General features: G+C 44.4%; 1 protein-coding gene across 1 annotated transcript in view; it reads left to right on the top strand.

Annotated features, from left to right (window-relative positions):
* Positions 1-15,746, top strand: part of PGCKA1 (PDCD10 and GCKIII kinases associated 1) — a 56,993-nt gene extending 41,247 nt beyond the window's left edge. Inside the window, exons 2-4 of the mRNA XM_082238277.1 lie at positions 4,454-4,511; positions 10,035-10,089; positions 10,992-15,746. Coding sequence (XP_082094403.1) covers positions 10,058-10,089; positions 10,992-11,907 — 948 coding nt within the window. The 5' untranslated portion in view covers positions 4,454-4,511; positions 10,035-10,057 and the 3' untranslated portion in view covers positions 11,908-15,746. The remainder of the gene's footprint in view (positions 1-4,453; positions 4,512-10,034; positions 10,090-10,991) is intronic.
* The last annotated feature ends 918 nt before the right edge of the window (positions 15,747-16,664 follow it).

Here is a 16,664-nt window from a genome sequence, read left to right as displayed (position 1 = left end):
TACAGCAGGATTAGAAAGCTGGAAAGAGCAGGGGTACCTCAGACCAGAGCCTTTAGCAGGGAGGCTGTGTAGTGTAGCCAAGGAAGTCTGAGCTACGAAACCTGGGTTCAAATCCTGCTCCATTATGAACTTCACTGAGATCATCTCTCAGGATTGTTGTGGGATACATAGGGGTTTTATCCCCATTTACACTGGCCTGAGGAGGTTGGAGGAGAAATGGGATGTATATGTAATAAATAAAACAGTTGCTAGAACTGGAGGGTGAAGAATCAAGGCATATTTTATTCATCTAAGACGGTGGGATGGAAAATTGGATGGGCCAGACCATCCACCACTGCTGAAATAAGAACCATGTCCTATTTCATGCTGTTGAGCCTAGTATGGCCATAGCCACACACCATCTAATATCTGAGATACTATGGCCACCTCTGTCATACAAAGAGCTGGTATTAACATTCATATTTTTTATTTTTTGAAGTCATGTTGTTAGTGGAACCATTCTTTGCAAGAATAATTACAGTGGTACCTCAGGTTAAGTACTTAATTCGTTCCGGAGGTCTGTACTTAACCTGAAACTGTTCTTAACCTGAAGCACCACTTTAGCTAATGGGGCCTCCTGCTGCCACCGCGCCGCCGGAGCACGATTTCTGTTCTCATCCTGAAGCAAAGTTCTTAAACTGAAGCACTATTTCTGGTTTAGCGGAGTCTGTAACCTGAAGCGTATGTAACCTGAGGTACCACTGTATTATTATTTCAGAACCTACAGTGAAATCCTAACCATGTCTACTCAGATGTAAATCCTACTGAATTCAGTGGGGCTTACTCCCAGGTTAAGTGGGGTTAGGAGTGTCGCTGTAGCCGTTTAAAGGAAAACACCAACAGTAGTAAGCAACACTAGTTCCCAAAGTGGGGTGGGGAGACAGGCATAGGCAAACTCGGCCCTTCAGATGTTTTGGGACTACAATTCCCATCATCCCTGACCACTGGTCCTGTTAGCTAGGGATGATGGGAGTTGTAGTCCCAAAACGTCTGGAGGGCCACGTTTGCCTATACCTGATATAGGGATATAAACTTATAAGGAGTAGCAGAAGTAGCTTATTTTGGTTTCCTCTGTCACTTAAAGTTGCGGGGTGGTATGTGTCTGTGTGTTGATGTTCCCATGTTCTTATTTTTTTTAGCTACCCTGGGCAACCTTTCTCAAGTGTTCTGTGTATGTGTGTGTATGTGTTAAATTTTCTCTTTTACAATTTAAAATACTCATTTTATATCCTTAAGATATCAGTGACTTCCCTTCTTTTCTTTCCATGGTTCATTTTACATATCATAAATCCCTGCATATTTTACAAAAACGATACCATCCAGTATTCCATTATTGCATCCATCAAAACTTGTTTACACTGTTGACTTTATCTTAATGCTACCAGCGTTTTCTGCTGTACACAATTATTTCCCATATATTCAATAAACGTTTTCCAATCTTCTTTAAACTATGTTCTTCTTGCTCTCTTATTCTATATGTTAAGTCTGAAAGTTGTGTATGTAAGTTGCCATTCTTCTTTAGTTGGGACCTTGCTCTTTTTCCATTTCTGGGCTAACAAAACGTGGGCCGCAGAAGTAGCATACATAAATAACCTTTTCTGACACTCTGGGAATTTCAGTCTGAAGTGTTTAAAGCTAGGGTTGCAGCTTTAAAGTGATAAGACTTCCTCAAGCTGAATGTTGAACTGCCCTGTATGGGAATCCTGTGCAAATCAAGCAGATCACGAAATCTATGTTCTTTCCTGCACCTTTGAGAGATTCCTTCTGCTGCATATTTCTGCAAGAGATGGAGCGTTCGCTACCCGGAGGCGGGAAAGTCACCAATCAGCTGCTAACACTCAGGTTGCAACATGGCAGCCCAATGCTCTATTGCCCTGCCACTGGCTTCAGATGGCGTCAAGCTGAGCTAGCAGAGGAAGAAGTTATTCATATAGACAGGTTGTCCTGAACCCTTAACCAAGCTGTCATTCTCATGGACCCAAGTCATCTGACAGCCTGTTCTAGGACCTCCTGAATATTGCAAAGGCTTTTGAACGAGGAGAGGAAATGCAGAAAAGGCTTTAAGACTGTACTCCAGTTACCTGGGAGTAAGCCCAACTGGACTGCTTAGTCGAACTACACAAGATTGCACTGCAAGCGTTCTGGGCAGTATTGACCGTGTTAACCATATTAACAGCATGAGGTGCATGCATTTTTTATTTCGGGATCTGTGATTATTTGAGGCCGAGTAGTTATTGAAGCCATCATCAGGCTTCTTGTGTAGGATGGCTGTTTGTGAGAAGCATCACTAAATGTGTTGCCCCTATGTGCTTTGCTGAGGGGGTTGGGGCACCTGTAAGTAGGCTGTCCACGTTGTAATGGCAAATGCAGTTGATAATAGTGCATTAATGGAGTTGCTAGTTCTCACAGCCGCCCTTTGGCCATATATACTGTAATGTGGATATTTTTGCACTTTTACCCAAGCCACACCATTGCCCCAAACACCATGGTTAAAAACACACATATTAAAAACGCTGTGAAAAGGGCTTGCCGATCAGAAGGTCAGCCGTTCGAATCCCCGCGACGGGGTGAGCTCCCGTTGCTCAGTCCCTGCTCCTGCCAACCTAGCAGTTCAAAAGCACGTCAAAAGTGCAAGTAGATAAATAGGTACCACTCCAGCGGGAAGGTAAACGGCGTTTCCGTGCACTGCTCTGGTTCGCCAGAAGTGGCTTAGTCATGCTGGCCACATGACCCGGAAGCTGTACGCCGGCTCCCTTGGCCAGTAAAGCAAGATGAGCGCCGCAACCCCAGAGTTGGCCACGACTGGACCTAATGGTCAGGGGTCCTTTTACCTTTTACAGTCATACCTCAGAAGTTAAACAGAATCCGTTCCGGAAGTCCGTTCGACTTCTGAAACGTTTGAAAACCAAAGTGCGGTTTCCGACTGACTGCAGGATACTCCTGCAGCCAATCGGAAGCCATGGAAGCCCTGTCAGACGTTTGGCTTCCGAAAGAACGTGCGAAAACCAGAACACTCACTTCTGGTTTTCCATCGCTCGGGAGCTGGAACGTTTGACTCCCAAGGCGTTCAGGAGCCCGAGGTATTTATTCAGAAAAACGCCACCCTTACTCTGATAAATGCTCATAAGGCCTGCAAGTGCTCCCATTTTTATTTCGCAGTTCCTGAGATGAGGCTCTCCAATGAACAAAATAGCGATGAAAAACAGGTTAGCTGAACAAAAAAGCAGCGCATGAGTCCATTAGCACTTGCAGTTCTGAGGTGAAACGATACGACAGCAGTATATTGGTGCTGTCAGCCCCTAGGAATGCTAGTCAAACCGGCTGTGCTGCTGGCACAGCTATGGTTCACCTCCAAACTGGCTCTGTGTTGCACGGTCCGGTCATATATTTTTGGAGCTTTGATGCAATGTTGATGACCACCCTTGGTCTACATAGACCACATGCCTGAGCTTCCAGCAGTCACAGTGACTTTTGAGTGACTACTGTTGTTTTTTCCAAACTGCGTTTGAGGCGACCCTGAGGCCCATAGGAGCTCATCGCTGAGAAGATTGTTCATGGCAGAAAAAGCTTCCTCTCCAAAGACCAGTAGAAAAAAGACAGTCACGGAACCGGGAAATTGCACAAAACAAATGAAATACCGTGAAAATCCCTGAAACGAGAAGTAATCAACTAGAACTATTATCTTATGAAAATAAACTAAATAATAAAAATCAAAGAGTTTAAGGGAAAAGTAAGAGAACAAAGCCTTAACGGGATGCCGGCTACAAACCTCGTTTCACTGAACTATTCAGTTTCCCCAGAAGGAAATAGGAAAATCATAAACCTTAAATGACCAAAATTCACAAGAAGGGGATAGAACTCCCAGAAATTCTGAAGTATTTATAATCCTAGATCGACCTAGGTGAAGCAAAGCGCAGCAATAAAGGATTGAGGGCTCAAAGGTAGAATTTCTAATACTGAATTTACAAACCTTTTTGTTGACCCAGGATTATAAATGCTTCAGAATTTTTGGGAGTTCTACTCCCTTCTTGTATGATTTTTCTATTTCCTTCTGAGGAAACTGAATAGTTCAGTGAAACGAGGTTTGTAGCCAGCATCCCGTTAAGGGATATTAAGCTAATATTTTTATCTGAAGGTTTATAGGAGGGAGATCTCCATTAAGATGGTTTTATTTTGCACTAACTATCCAAAGGCCTACGACCAGCACTATGTGGAAGGGAAGGAGATGCTTAGAATTTTATTTATTTATTTTTTAACCCTGGTGTTCCTTTGAGACTTCAATAGACATAGAATAACTTCGTTTTTGTGACTTGCTACTGTGCCCTGGCACGTAGTTTGGGATCTTGCATGAGGGTGACCGTATGCCTACAGCAGATGGGTATCTACTAATCAAATCACATCACTGTCATTTCAGATGCCTCTGCTCAGCCAGAAGTTAAAATCATGGTCCTTCAACTCTCACTGATTTATTGGTAAGTAGGATATTAAATTACATCTCCCGGTGGCCCTGCACAAAGTGTGTGTTTTGTGTACAATTCCAGCTGTCCCTCTGGTTTGATGCCTTGCTGAAATAATATTTGTCCCCTCTTCTGAGGCACTAGTCTTGAGCTCTTCCCAAATTCCTGCTATTTTGGAGGCGGAGGGAGAGAATTAAATCACATACCAGGAAATTGAAGTGGTGCAGCTACAGCTGTTTCTGTCTGATGCTGTTGTGCAGCAAACCTACTTCCCCTAAAAATCAGGGCAATGTGGCAGGAAAATGCAGAGGAAAGTGATGAATAGCAATTGTCCGATGTAACGGTGTCTAACCTCTATGCAAACTAATCAGAATGAATGCTCAAAAAAGAGCTGCCGTCATCTAACCTTCCCGCAACGTTTTGTGCAAACAAATTGGGGTGAATGCTCAATAAAGGGGTTGTCTTAAAAGTGAACTATGTCTGGTTGAAGGAGATCCCTTACAAGGAAACTGTAAAGGAACTGGCCTCTAAGACCCTCAGATTAGAGCGATTGTTGTTGAGCGTTTTTTAGGGCAGCCGCTGATTTCAGGGAGAAAAATTTGAGAAGTACAGTGGTGCCCCGCAAGACGAATACCTCGCAAGACGGAAAACTCGCTAGACGAAAGAGTTTTCCGTTTTGGAGGTGCTTCGCAAAACGAATCTCCTATGGGCTTGCTTTGCAAGACGAAAATGTCTTGCGAGTTCCTGCGGGTTTTTTCCCCTCCCCCCTTTTTCTAAGCCGCTAAGCCGCTTATCAGCTGATCCGATAAGCCGCTAAAAGCCGCTAATAGCGCTAATCCGCTAATCCGTCAATGGGCTTGCTTCGTAAGACGAAAAAACCGCTAGACGAAGAGAATCACAGAACGGATTCTTTTCGTCTTGCGAGGCACCACTGTAACAGGAAAAGTCAAAACCAGGCACTTCCTCAAAGCCCAAAGCTAGCTGACTAAAGAGAAAATGTATGAAGATTTCCCCAGAAAGCAGTTCTGTGGATCAAAAACCACTTCTCAACCTACCTAGGTGCAGAGAAAAGTAGACTCCAGGGCGGTGAAAACTCTCTACCTTTCACATTCTTTCCCTCAAAAAAACCCCCAAGTGCCATGGTTTACCTCTCACCGAGTTAAAATTCTCAGCGACAGTGTCCAGAATGCTTTGAGGGCAAGAATGTGCCTCCGAGGCATAGTGTGTATATAGCTGAAGTGTAAAATAATAACGATAGCTTCTTCCCTGAGCAGAGGAAATAGCTATTAAGTCTGTGGTGTAAATATGTCCATAGATTTTCAGTCTCCATGGTAGACACTGTAGCCCCACTGGCTAGAGACAGGTCACCTCTCCCCAAATGAGTGGAATGAGGAATAAAGCAAATGTATGTTTGGGAACAACACAGAGCTTATCTGGGATTTTTTTGGTCAGTCAAAGGGTCGAAGCAGTAGGCCAAAGGTGGTCCAGGGATGGCCATGTCACCTAGACACATCTTTGATGCAAAGATGATCTGGCCTTTGTTAGCTTTACGGTGGGAATAAAAGTGGGTCAACCAGCCGCTCTGTGAAAGATTAACTTATATGCAAACATGGTGTTGGTTACTCAGAAGTCCGAGTATTCAAGGAAAAGGCTTACGAAAATATAAAAAAGAAAAATCTAGCTCCTTTAAAAAATCCAAAAAAAAATAAACCCTTAGTTCTGAACACCTGACAGAATTACATGTTTTCAAAATGTTCTCGGGGAAATTTGAAGAGCTTTCCAAGTTTGGAGGGTTATTTCATTTCCGACAAAAAGCCACGAAGTGCAAAGAAGCGGTTCATACCAGTATTTCAGATTTGAATTCTGCTCTTTCGTACCAACCTGGGTTAAAATTTGAACCAGTTCCCATACCTGCATTTGCCGTGCTCCCTCTCTGATTTCTATCTTAAAACCACAGGTTGTGTTGTGCGTCTAAACAGGCCTTCGCCACGTAAAGCGAAGAGCAGCTTTTTAATGAGAGTGGGCGAATGTTCCTAATGGTTGCTGCAGTGATGTAATTAGCATGCATGTAATTACAGAAGTCTGAATGTGCATCTCCCTACTCCCACCTCGCTTTTCAGGAAGGACTTCTATTTAATTTGAACTCCAGCTTCAGGGCTTGTTTGCAAGGTGGCGCTGGTTAATATTTAACAAAGGAAATACTCTCCATTTTCAGTTTTCTCCCACTGCACAACAAGGAAACACCTTTGCTTTTCATCTCCTACTTGACCCTTGCAATATTCCAGGAATCAGCGTGTTTTTACATGAGTAGAATGTGTCCTTTTATTTAAAATACATCTCTGGGTTATTTGTGGGGCCTGCCTGGTGTTTTTACATGAGTAGAATGTGTGCCTTTATTTAAAATGCATCTCTGGGTTATTTATGGGGCATAGGAATTCGTTCTTTCTTTCTTTTTTTCAAAATATAGTCCGGCCCCCTACAAGGTCTGGGGGACAGAGGACCGGCCCCCCACTGAAAACGTTTGCTGACCCCTGGACCAGCCGGTCAAGGGATTTCCTGATTGTGTTCACATATTGTTGCTTCCCTAGATTTTTATTTCAGAAATCTTTGAAACCCACTGTGGGACTATGTTATCCTATTTCCCACCTTCATCAACACCCTTCTTATATACCGTATTTTTCGCTCTATAAGACGCACCAGACCACAAGACGCACCTAGTTTTTGGAGGAGGAAAACAAGAAAAAAATATATTCTGAATCTCAGAAGCCAGAACAGCAGGAGGGATCGCTGCACAGTGAAAGCAGCAATCCCTCTTGCTGTTCTGGCTTCTGGGATAGCTGCGCAGCCTGCATTCGCTCCATAAGACGCACACACATTTCCCCTTACTTTTTAGGAGGGAAAAAGTGAGTCTTATAGAGCAAAAAATACGGTATATATATACCGTATTTTTCGCTCTATAACACGCACCCAACCATAACACGCACATAGTTTTTAGAGGGGGAAAACAAGAAAAAAAATATTCTATTCTAAACGAAACAGCGGATGTATGATTTTTGTGGTTCATGCTGTGGCCACAGACATGTGTTCTGACAGTGAGTTTGGGGTAGCCCAATGCAAAAATCCTGAGGATCCATGTGGATCCATGCTTTGTAACCACATTTTGGCACCACTGCGGCCCCAGGCAATAGTGGGTGCATGATTTTTTTGGTGCAAGCTGTAGCCATGGACATGCTATGTGATCTGATGGTGAATTTGGGGTGACCCAGTGCAAAAATCCTGAGGATCCATGTGGATCCGTGCTTTGTAACCACGTTTTAAGTGGGGAGGAAAGGAAAAGCACTCAAGGGACAAGGAACACGCGCGGGGTGGGTGGAGAAGGATGCTGTTAATAATGCAGAAGAGGGGTATAAGAGGAGAAGGCTCCTCTCCTCTCCCGCTTTGCTCCTTTAAAGCAAGCAGGCTCTCTGGCCCTCTCTCCTCCCCACTCAGCGGCTCTTCTCCCGCTTTGCTGTTGCAAAGCAAGCCACGGAGGAGGGAAGGAAGGGGAACCATGGATCCTCTGCTCATGACTGCAGCAGATCCCCCCGCCATCCGTAGACATTCCCTCCATAACACGCACAGACATTTCCCCTTACTTTCTAGGAGGAAAAAAGTGAGTGTTATGGTGCAAAAAATACGGTATATATTTATTATTTTCTTGCATTTCTAGTCCGCCTTTCTTCCATCATGGAACCCATTGGGGCATCCATGTAGTTTTAGAAGACATCTGAAGGCAGCCCTGTTTAGGGAAGCTTTTAATGTTTAATAGGTTATTGTATTTTAATATTCTGTTGGAAGCTGCCCAGAGTGACTGGGGAAACCCAGCCAGATGGGTGGGGTATAAATAATAAATTATTATTATTAAAGTTTCCAGAAGGTCTCCCATCCAAACACTGAGCAGACCCTTGCACTGCTTAGCTTCAGCAATGTGGTGGCCTCGTGCCTTCTGACCAACTATAAGCGCAACGTACACATGCAAACTACATTTTCAACAGTTTCGAGCCTTTTTTAAAGCTGTGGCCCTAGCTGTCTTGCCAAAGGCAAGGTGGTTCTTTTAAAATACACAAGCGAGTGAGAAGATTAAAGATTTTATTCTAAAACAGCAAGCGATGTATACATACAGTCCTCAAGAAGCAGCGCAGTGACTCCCCCAGGTAGCCTCAGTTTGCAGGGCCCTGCGGCCGATCAGTCTGAGCACGAACTTCCAAGAAATTCTGCCCAAACCGTCTGGTTTTATAGATATGCCTCACTTTCTCAAAACAACGTCCAACATCAAAGAAGGTGCCCAGCATTATCCTCCCAAGTGATTAAGGCAGCTGTGTGTGGGACTTCCCTTCCCCTCAACTGTTCTCAGGACATTAAAGACTGTTTTCACACCATCAAAAAACTTAACAAGAGGGAAGGAGGGGGAAGGAACAGAGGCTAGGAAGGGCTCCCTGTCAGATCACTAGCTCCTCAGTACATTTTCTCTTCCGGATGCATTTCCCATAACCTAGCCAGTTTAACCATCGTGCCTTGTCAATGGGACAAGTTGAAATCAATGGGACTTCGCTTGAGTGCTGTTGATTGACCTGGGACTGTCCCATTGATTTCAACTGGACTTCAATTCAGCTCATTGGTCCAATGAGATTGCCAGCATGGAAATCATTCCCCAAATATGTCCATATTCAACTGCCATTGCAAGGAGTGGGGCAGATACGTTATGTAAAAATAGCAGTAGTTCCCTGTTTGTGGAATGCTCTCCCCAGGGAGGTTTGCCTACCACGTTTATTGTGCACTTTTAGGCACCAGGCAAAAATGTTCCTCTTCAACCAGGCCTTTGGTTGATTAACATCTGGTACGCGGGTGGCGCTGTGGTCTAAACCACAGAGCCTAGGGCTTGCTGATCAGAAGGTCGGCGGTTCAAATCCCCACGACGGGGTGAGCTCCCGTTGCTCTGTCCCAGCTCCTGCCAACCTAGCAGTTCGAAAGCACGTCAAAGTGCAAGTAGATAAATAGGTACCACTCCGGCGGGAAGGTAAACGGCGTTTCCGTGCGCTGCTCTGGTTCTCCAGAAGCGGCTTAGTCATGCTGGCCACATGACCTGGAAGCTGTACGCCGGCTCCCTCGGCCAATAAAGCGAGATGAGCGCCGCAACCCCAGAGTTTGTCACGACTGGACCTAATGGTCAGGGGTCCCTTTACCCTTTTAAATGTGCTTTGGGAGTAGGTAGGAAGAGGGGGATATTGGCTTTTTTTCATTCTTGTTTTTAGCCTGTATTTTGTTTTGTTTTTAACTTGTATTTTTGTGTTGTGAGCCGCCCTGAGGTCTGTGGATAGAGGGCAGTATACAGACTTAATAAATAACAATAAATTATTATTACTATTTTATAATCCATAATCCAACAATCCCATTCAAAAATAAGGAGTCAGCTATTGCTGCTTCTTTTTGCAACATTTCACATCATGCATGCAATACCTGATTTCTCATGTCCACTCTGCCTGTTTTCTGTCTTTTCAGATAATTAACAAAGAAGAATCCAGATGGGGTGCAGGTGCTGTAAAATGATACAAAGGTACAGGCAGACTGAGGCTGGATCTATACAGATATAAAAAATGCTATGGGGAGAAAACATTGTGGGGGGGGGAGCTCCCAAGGCAATACTATATGCCAGGCATCTCCACACTTGGCCCTCCAGCTGTTTTGGGACTACAACTCCCATCATCCCTAGCTAACAGGACCAGTGGTCAAGGATGATGGGAACTGCAGTCCTAAAATATCTGGAGGGACAAGCTTGCCTGCTGTATGCCATTGACTTTGGATTCCTCTCTACAGTGCCATCTAGTGTCACATTTTTATAATGCATTTTTAATGTTATAAATTGACCTGTGCAGCTGAGTCCTGAGTATCGTTTGGGGTAGGGCGAAAATGATAATACTTATATATCTGTAAGGATATCTCTGAAGCTGTACCAATGTTGCTGCACTCCGGATCCCACCAGCCCCAGCCAGCATGGCCAATGGTGAGAGGTGAATAGAGATGTGGAACAACAGCATCTAGAGGGCCTGAGATTCTATAGCGTTATTTTAAGCTACCCGTATTTTTTGCTCTATAAGACGCACCAGACCACAAGACGCACTTAGTTTTTGGAGGAGGAAAACAAGAAAAAAATATATTCTGAATCTCAGAAGCCAGAACAGCAGGAGGGATCGCTGCGCAGTGAAAGCAGCAATCCCTCTTGCTGTTCTGGCTTCAGCGATAGCTGCGCAGCCTGCATTCGCTCCATAAGACGCACACACATTTCCCCTTACTTTTTAGGAGGGGAAAAGTGAGTCTTATAGAGCAAAAAATACGGTAAAAATTGGTGGCATTTCTGAAACTTGCAACAAAGCCTGCATGTTTGAAGCATGAAACTGACCCTTTTTTTTATCTATCACGAAAAGAAAATGCTAACTGTTGCTCTTAACCTTTTTCTAGTTACATCTTTGAACCCCAAGACGTGCCAACATCCGGGTACATCAATGAAATAAACAACTTCAAGTCCGACGAGCAAGACGGAGGCAAATTCAAATGTAAGCAGAACAACGACATCCAAGTACACAAAAACGAGCTGCAGACCGGGGAATTACAAACAGCAGCAAACAGGCACAAATTAAACAACAATAAAGAGGCCGTTCTGAACCACCGAAGCAGCGCTCTTCGTGAGGAAGGACTTGGGAATCTTGCCGAAAAGTGCCGTTTCAATGTAAATGGGATCCATTCCCACTCTGGTGCGAACCTTCATCCCAATCCCAGCGTAAACCGAAACAGAGAGATCAGCACGCACACCTGCTCTGCTCAGCGAGCCGGTTTTTCTGTCCAAGGGTTGCCTCAGGAAAGCACATGCAATAACCATGAGATTCTGGAAACGGAAGTTCTCGCAAAGGCATCTTCAGAAAAAAGAAGTGCCCTATATGAGGAATCTCAGAGTGCTCCAGGCAGTGACACGCACCTGCCTGGACCCACTGATCCCCCCAAAGGCGGCTATGCTGGAAAACAGAGAGCTGCGGGAAAGGAAAGTCCATCAAATAACCACACACATACAGGCCAAAGCACAGAACACACCACGTTAAGCAGTCAGCAGGACCTGCCATTAGGTGAGTCTAAAAGCTGGGATTCAACAGACACAGCCTGTAGGACAGGCCTGCCAAATGTGTGTTTCAAGGACAATGTATCCGACGGCATCCCGTCTCCAAGGGCCAAGGCGGATGCGGTGCGAGAAGCTAGATTTGATTGCCATAATGACATTAATGGAGAACTGGAGGAGGAGGTTGATGCCGAAGTAGCAGAGGCTCTCGCAGCCCTGGCGGCTGCTACGGCAGGAGAAGATTTTGAGGAGGAAGAGGACTATTAGGTGACAACCCAGACGCCAGTAATAAGCCTCGCTTCTGGGGCTGCATGAAATGCTGTGTTTCCAAGGCCTGCCACTGCGGGTGTAAGCCTTTGCCCAGGACTCCCACAAATAGCAGAGCGGGATATATCACTAGGCCAGGTGAGATAACAAGAGCAGCCAGTGTTGTGCCTGGTGCATTGCACCCAAGCTGATATATCACAATTAACATCAGCCGGTCTAATGCTTACGTACCAGCCCACCTCCACCGTGAGGTACCTGCTACTGCCAGCCAAAGCAGTCTCTCTTGTTTGCCAACATGACCACTCTGGGCTGCTATGAATGCTGCCAAGAATAGTTACCAAATATGTCCCACTCTAGGGAGAATACTGCCCTCTGGGTCAAGTTTGCTTCCAACTGGAGGAAAAGGAGGAAATATTTGGTTAAGGAAAGCCCCAAGCTTCCCTGTAGTCCAGTCACCAAGGAGTAATATTGATCTCTCAAAGAAGCCAGTATGCTGAAGGTTTGTCCTTTTCTTGATCTACCAGGGCTTACACGCTAGGCTGTGCAAAATGTCTCAAAGCAAACCTGGAAAGTGGCACTTTTAAACAGAGCTCACTCAAAACTGCTGCTCTTTGTGAGATTTTTCAGCAGTGCCAAACGTGCCTCGCCTTTCGGACATTCTTCTCGCGCTCCAGGGGAAAATGTTTGTTTGCTTGTTTACCAGGACCCAAGTGACATCACCAGACAGACAAACCTAACTGAATGCGCCGGTTTATGGTGTCATCACACTCGCTGCTCAGTCACTAATGATTAACTCATGAAAGCTGGAAGCAGCCGCAAACAGTGTGCTCAAAAGCATCAGGTATATAAATGGATATTTGCACGGTCTAAGGCTGTCTTCACATGATAGTTTATTCCACTGCCCTGACATTTCCCTAACTGTTAATTTACACATTATATTTGAGCTTCCGCGTGATGTAAAAGCCACTTCTGGAGAACCAACAGAATATGGTCCATGTTTAGTGCCCATTTCTGTGTTACTTGATTCCAGAAAAAAATATGTTTGAGGCCCCTTAACCTGGAAAATTGCAAGAGTAAAGTGATGGCATACAGTTTTTTCCAGCTGTTGTCAAAGAGGCATCGTGGGGGAACAAAAGCACACATATGGAAAGGCTGAGGGGAGTGGTGACAATGTCCAAAAATATTCATTGTTGTACCACAGTATGTTCACTGGTGTGAATGAAATTTAGCGTGACAGTCGAAGAGTCCCAGTTCCATAGCATAACAGGTACTCCAGTGTGAAAGGAACATTTGAAAATAGGACACAAGTGCTAGTAGTATAATCAGGAAAACTAATACAATATTCCCCACATCTGAATGCAAAGCATGCTTTGGGGAAACTTCTGCCACAGTGAAATAGTAGATGCGGAGCTGTTTGCCGCACAAAAATCAGGGCTAGAGACATTTAACTCTGCTCTAGTGCCATGTATTTTCCCCCTATAAAAGTATTTTTTTAAAGGAAAATCTTGATTAAACATTTATCTTGAACCACTGCCTAAACATTCCCAGTTGGTATCAAAGTATCAATCCAGGCTAATTATGCGCTACAGAAGTTCCACCCAATTGCATCCTCCTTTCTGCTGATTTCTAATGGCGCTTCCCATGCTGTTGGGAATGTGTCTTCGTGCGGCAGCAAGTGCCATTGAGCCACTGAAGTTCCTTAGGGCTAATGATGACAAGTGTTAATTCTCGGCAGTGCCAGAAACGAGCATTCCAGCAAGCTCACGAGATCCGCCCTGTGGAATGAAACAGCACGAGACCGAGGTATTTTCATGTGGCGGTCTGAAGTGCAATTAAGTGCAAATTAACACGAAACTCAAAATATCAGATGGTTGCGAGCACAGGGCAGGTTTGTGCATGCATTTTGATTTCCGGTGTCCTTATCACTCAGTGCGCTCATGGTGGAATGCCTCAAAGGACTCCATTCGAGAGCATCATTTGGGACAATTTGAAATCTTCCTCTGGTGTGTGTTTGATCATTCGCACATGCAACTGTACCGATACCAGCAAGCTACAGAATCACAGTGCCTGTCAACCACAGGTGCTGCTAAGTAATTAAAAGTCTTGGGATGTAGCTGTATGACACAGCTCCTCAAAGAATTTGTATATGCTAATTTATATGTATAGATGACTGGGGGATTAAATGGCAGGTGACTGGAATATCACCTAGCCACCTTATAAGCAAATGTTTTAAATTGAGTTTTAAGGGGGGGGTGGAAGGGATAGATGATCTGGGGCCCACCACAAAAGACCCGTTCCTCAGACCACCCTGGGCCACCCCCTATCAGAGTCCCTGTTGTCAACTGCAGAAACATTCCCAGAAAAGCATTTTTAGACACTTGCTTTTATTGAAATTTAAATATAACACGGCAAACAGAAACAAACATTTCAGTAAAGCAAGAATCAATGGAGGACAAGAATCTGGCACTTGTACACATTTTATTGTAATTGACACATCTCAGGATATTTTCCGCTGGGCAATCCTTAGAATGCTTTCCTGTGCCTTCCCAATCTGAAATAGTCCTGTTTAGGGCCAACTAAAATACATTATTTTTAACAACAACAATAAGAATTTATTATTTATACCCCGCCCATCTGGCTGGGTTTCCCCAGCCACTCTGGGCGGCTCCCAACAGAATATTAAAAGCATGATAAAAGATTAAACATTAAAAGCTTCCCTAAACAGGGCTGCCTTCCGATGTCTTCTAAAGGTCAGATGGTTGTTTATTTCCTTGAGATCTGACGGGAGGGTGTTCCACAGGGAGGGCGCCACTACTGAGAAGGCCCTCTGCCTGGTTCCCTGTAACCTCACTTCTCGCAGTGAGGGAACCACCAGAAGGCCCTCAGTGTCTGGGCTCAACGATGGGGGTGGCCGAGGCCATTTAGAGCTCTAAAAGTCAGCGCCAACCAATTGTTCTCGGAAACGTACTGGGAGCCAATGTAGATCTTTTAGGACCAGTGTTATATGGTCCTGGCAGCTGCTCCCAGTCACCAATTTGGCAGCTGCATTCTGGATTAGTTGTAGTTTCCAAGTCACCTTCAAAGGTAGCCCCACATAGAGCGCATTGCAGTAGTCCAAGCAGAAGATAACTAGAGCATGCAGCTACGCATCCTTTAGATGCACATTTTTCCTGTTCAGAACCAGGAAATATCCCTATCCCCCGGAAACATTATTTCTGTCTTGTCGGGGTTCAATCTCAACCTGTTGACCACCACCCAGTTTTTAAAACTTCCAGAGGTTTAGGCATGTTATTCTCTGTGTAGCAACAATCCTATAGAAAGGGTCTGGGGGCCATTTTGAAGATGAACCAATTTATTGTGGCACCAGCTTGTGTCTGGGCTAAGGGAAGAATGGTAAGCAATAAGGTTAGAAGCCGAGAGACAAAGATAAAGCCGATTTGTCTGAACTCTCTTGCACCCTGATTTGCCCAGTTTCTCTCTCTCCATGATTTCTGCATCAAAATGGGGACTGCTGACTAGCAAATTAAGCAAGTAGGCAAGGACAAGAGGGGTGTCCCAATGAAAGCAGCCTCCAAAACAGTACAATGAGGATTCATGAGGACATGAACCAGTTTTCCTATGACAGTTAGAGTAGAGCCATAGGAACCTGGTCCCAAATTTAATTTACTGATATTTGAGAAACACTTGGCATACCGGAAAATATTTCTTCTTTAACTATTGGCCAGATATTCCCTGGAATTTCAAACTGCTGTATTTAACCTCATTTCGTTAGCTCTGATTTTGTATTTGTCAAGAAAATCTACTGTAAACTGTTAATAAATTGTTTTAAATATAAATAAGATATCCCAGTTGACTTTGATCTTAAAGCCTCTCTTTTTTCCCTAAAATGTCCTTGTGTGTGTGTTTCACCCCATCCTCCCCCAATCGATTTTATTGATTGAGAATGTGCAGCAGCCCAGTCACTTTCATGACTGAACAAGGATTTGAACACAGATCTCTCACCTACTTTGATGGTGCAGTATCATACAATGTAGTTGTTTTACCAGCAGCAATGATTTCACAAACGACTGCCTTTTCTCTGCTCTCATTTCTCCTTGCACCCCATCTTCCCCATACGTGAAAAGGGGGAGCAGACAATAAATGCAGAGGGTGGTGTAAGAAAGGAGAGGAGGAAGGCCAAGATTACTACTAAAACAGCCCAGTCATCCAGAATTCCTTCAAAGCGCTCTCCTATACGCTAGGAAAAAGCAATGTAGGAAAATGTTTTTGCGGTTCAATGCTACGAAAAAGGGAAATGGGAAAAAACACCTGGTATTTTTGCATGCTCCACACAAGTTAACAGAATTGCCCAAACTCCGGATCATTTTTCTCCCGGCAGGTGTACAGCAGAGCCATCTGCAGGACCGAATAATTACTGCAGCTATGATCACATCTGGAATAATTCTATTGTGGTAGCAGTGAATCATTTATTAAAGCAAGAGCCAGGGCTACCAGCTGGGATTAATTACTTTTAAAAGGTTCATTAAAAAGCAAACGGTAGCTGTGCTGGTTCACAGAGGGGAAAAAAACCCCTCCAAAATCCAACCAAAATGTCACAAAAGTGCATCCATAGCTGTCATGCATGAACGACACTTGCTTTGGCTATATAAAGATCCACGTTGAACTCTGGAAATAGAATTAATGAGGTATTATTGTGAAAATGGGACTTTTAACCTGAAGGTGGAAGCAGCAACTGGAACAGGTTTTTTTTTAATGAT

This window comes from Podarcis vaucheri (assembly GCF_965113315.1).
Source record: "Podarcis vaucheri genome assembly, chromosome: 9".
In the NCBI taxonomy this organism is placed as follows: domain Eukaryota; kingdom Metazoa; phylum Chordata; class Lepidosauria; order Squamata; family Lacertidae; genus Podarcis; species Podarcis vaucheri.
The sequence above is the reverse complement of the archived record's forward strand: the minus strand, read 5'-3'. Positions and strand labels throughout refer to the sequence as shown.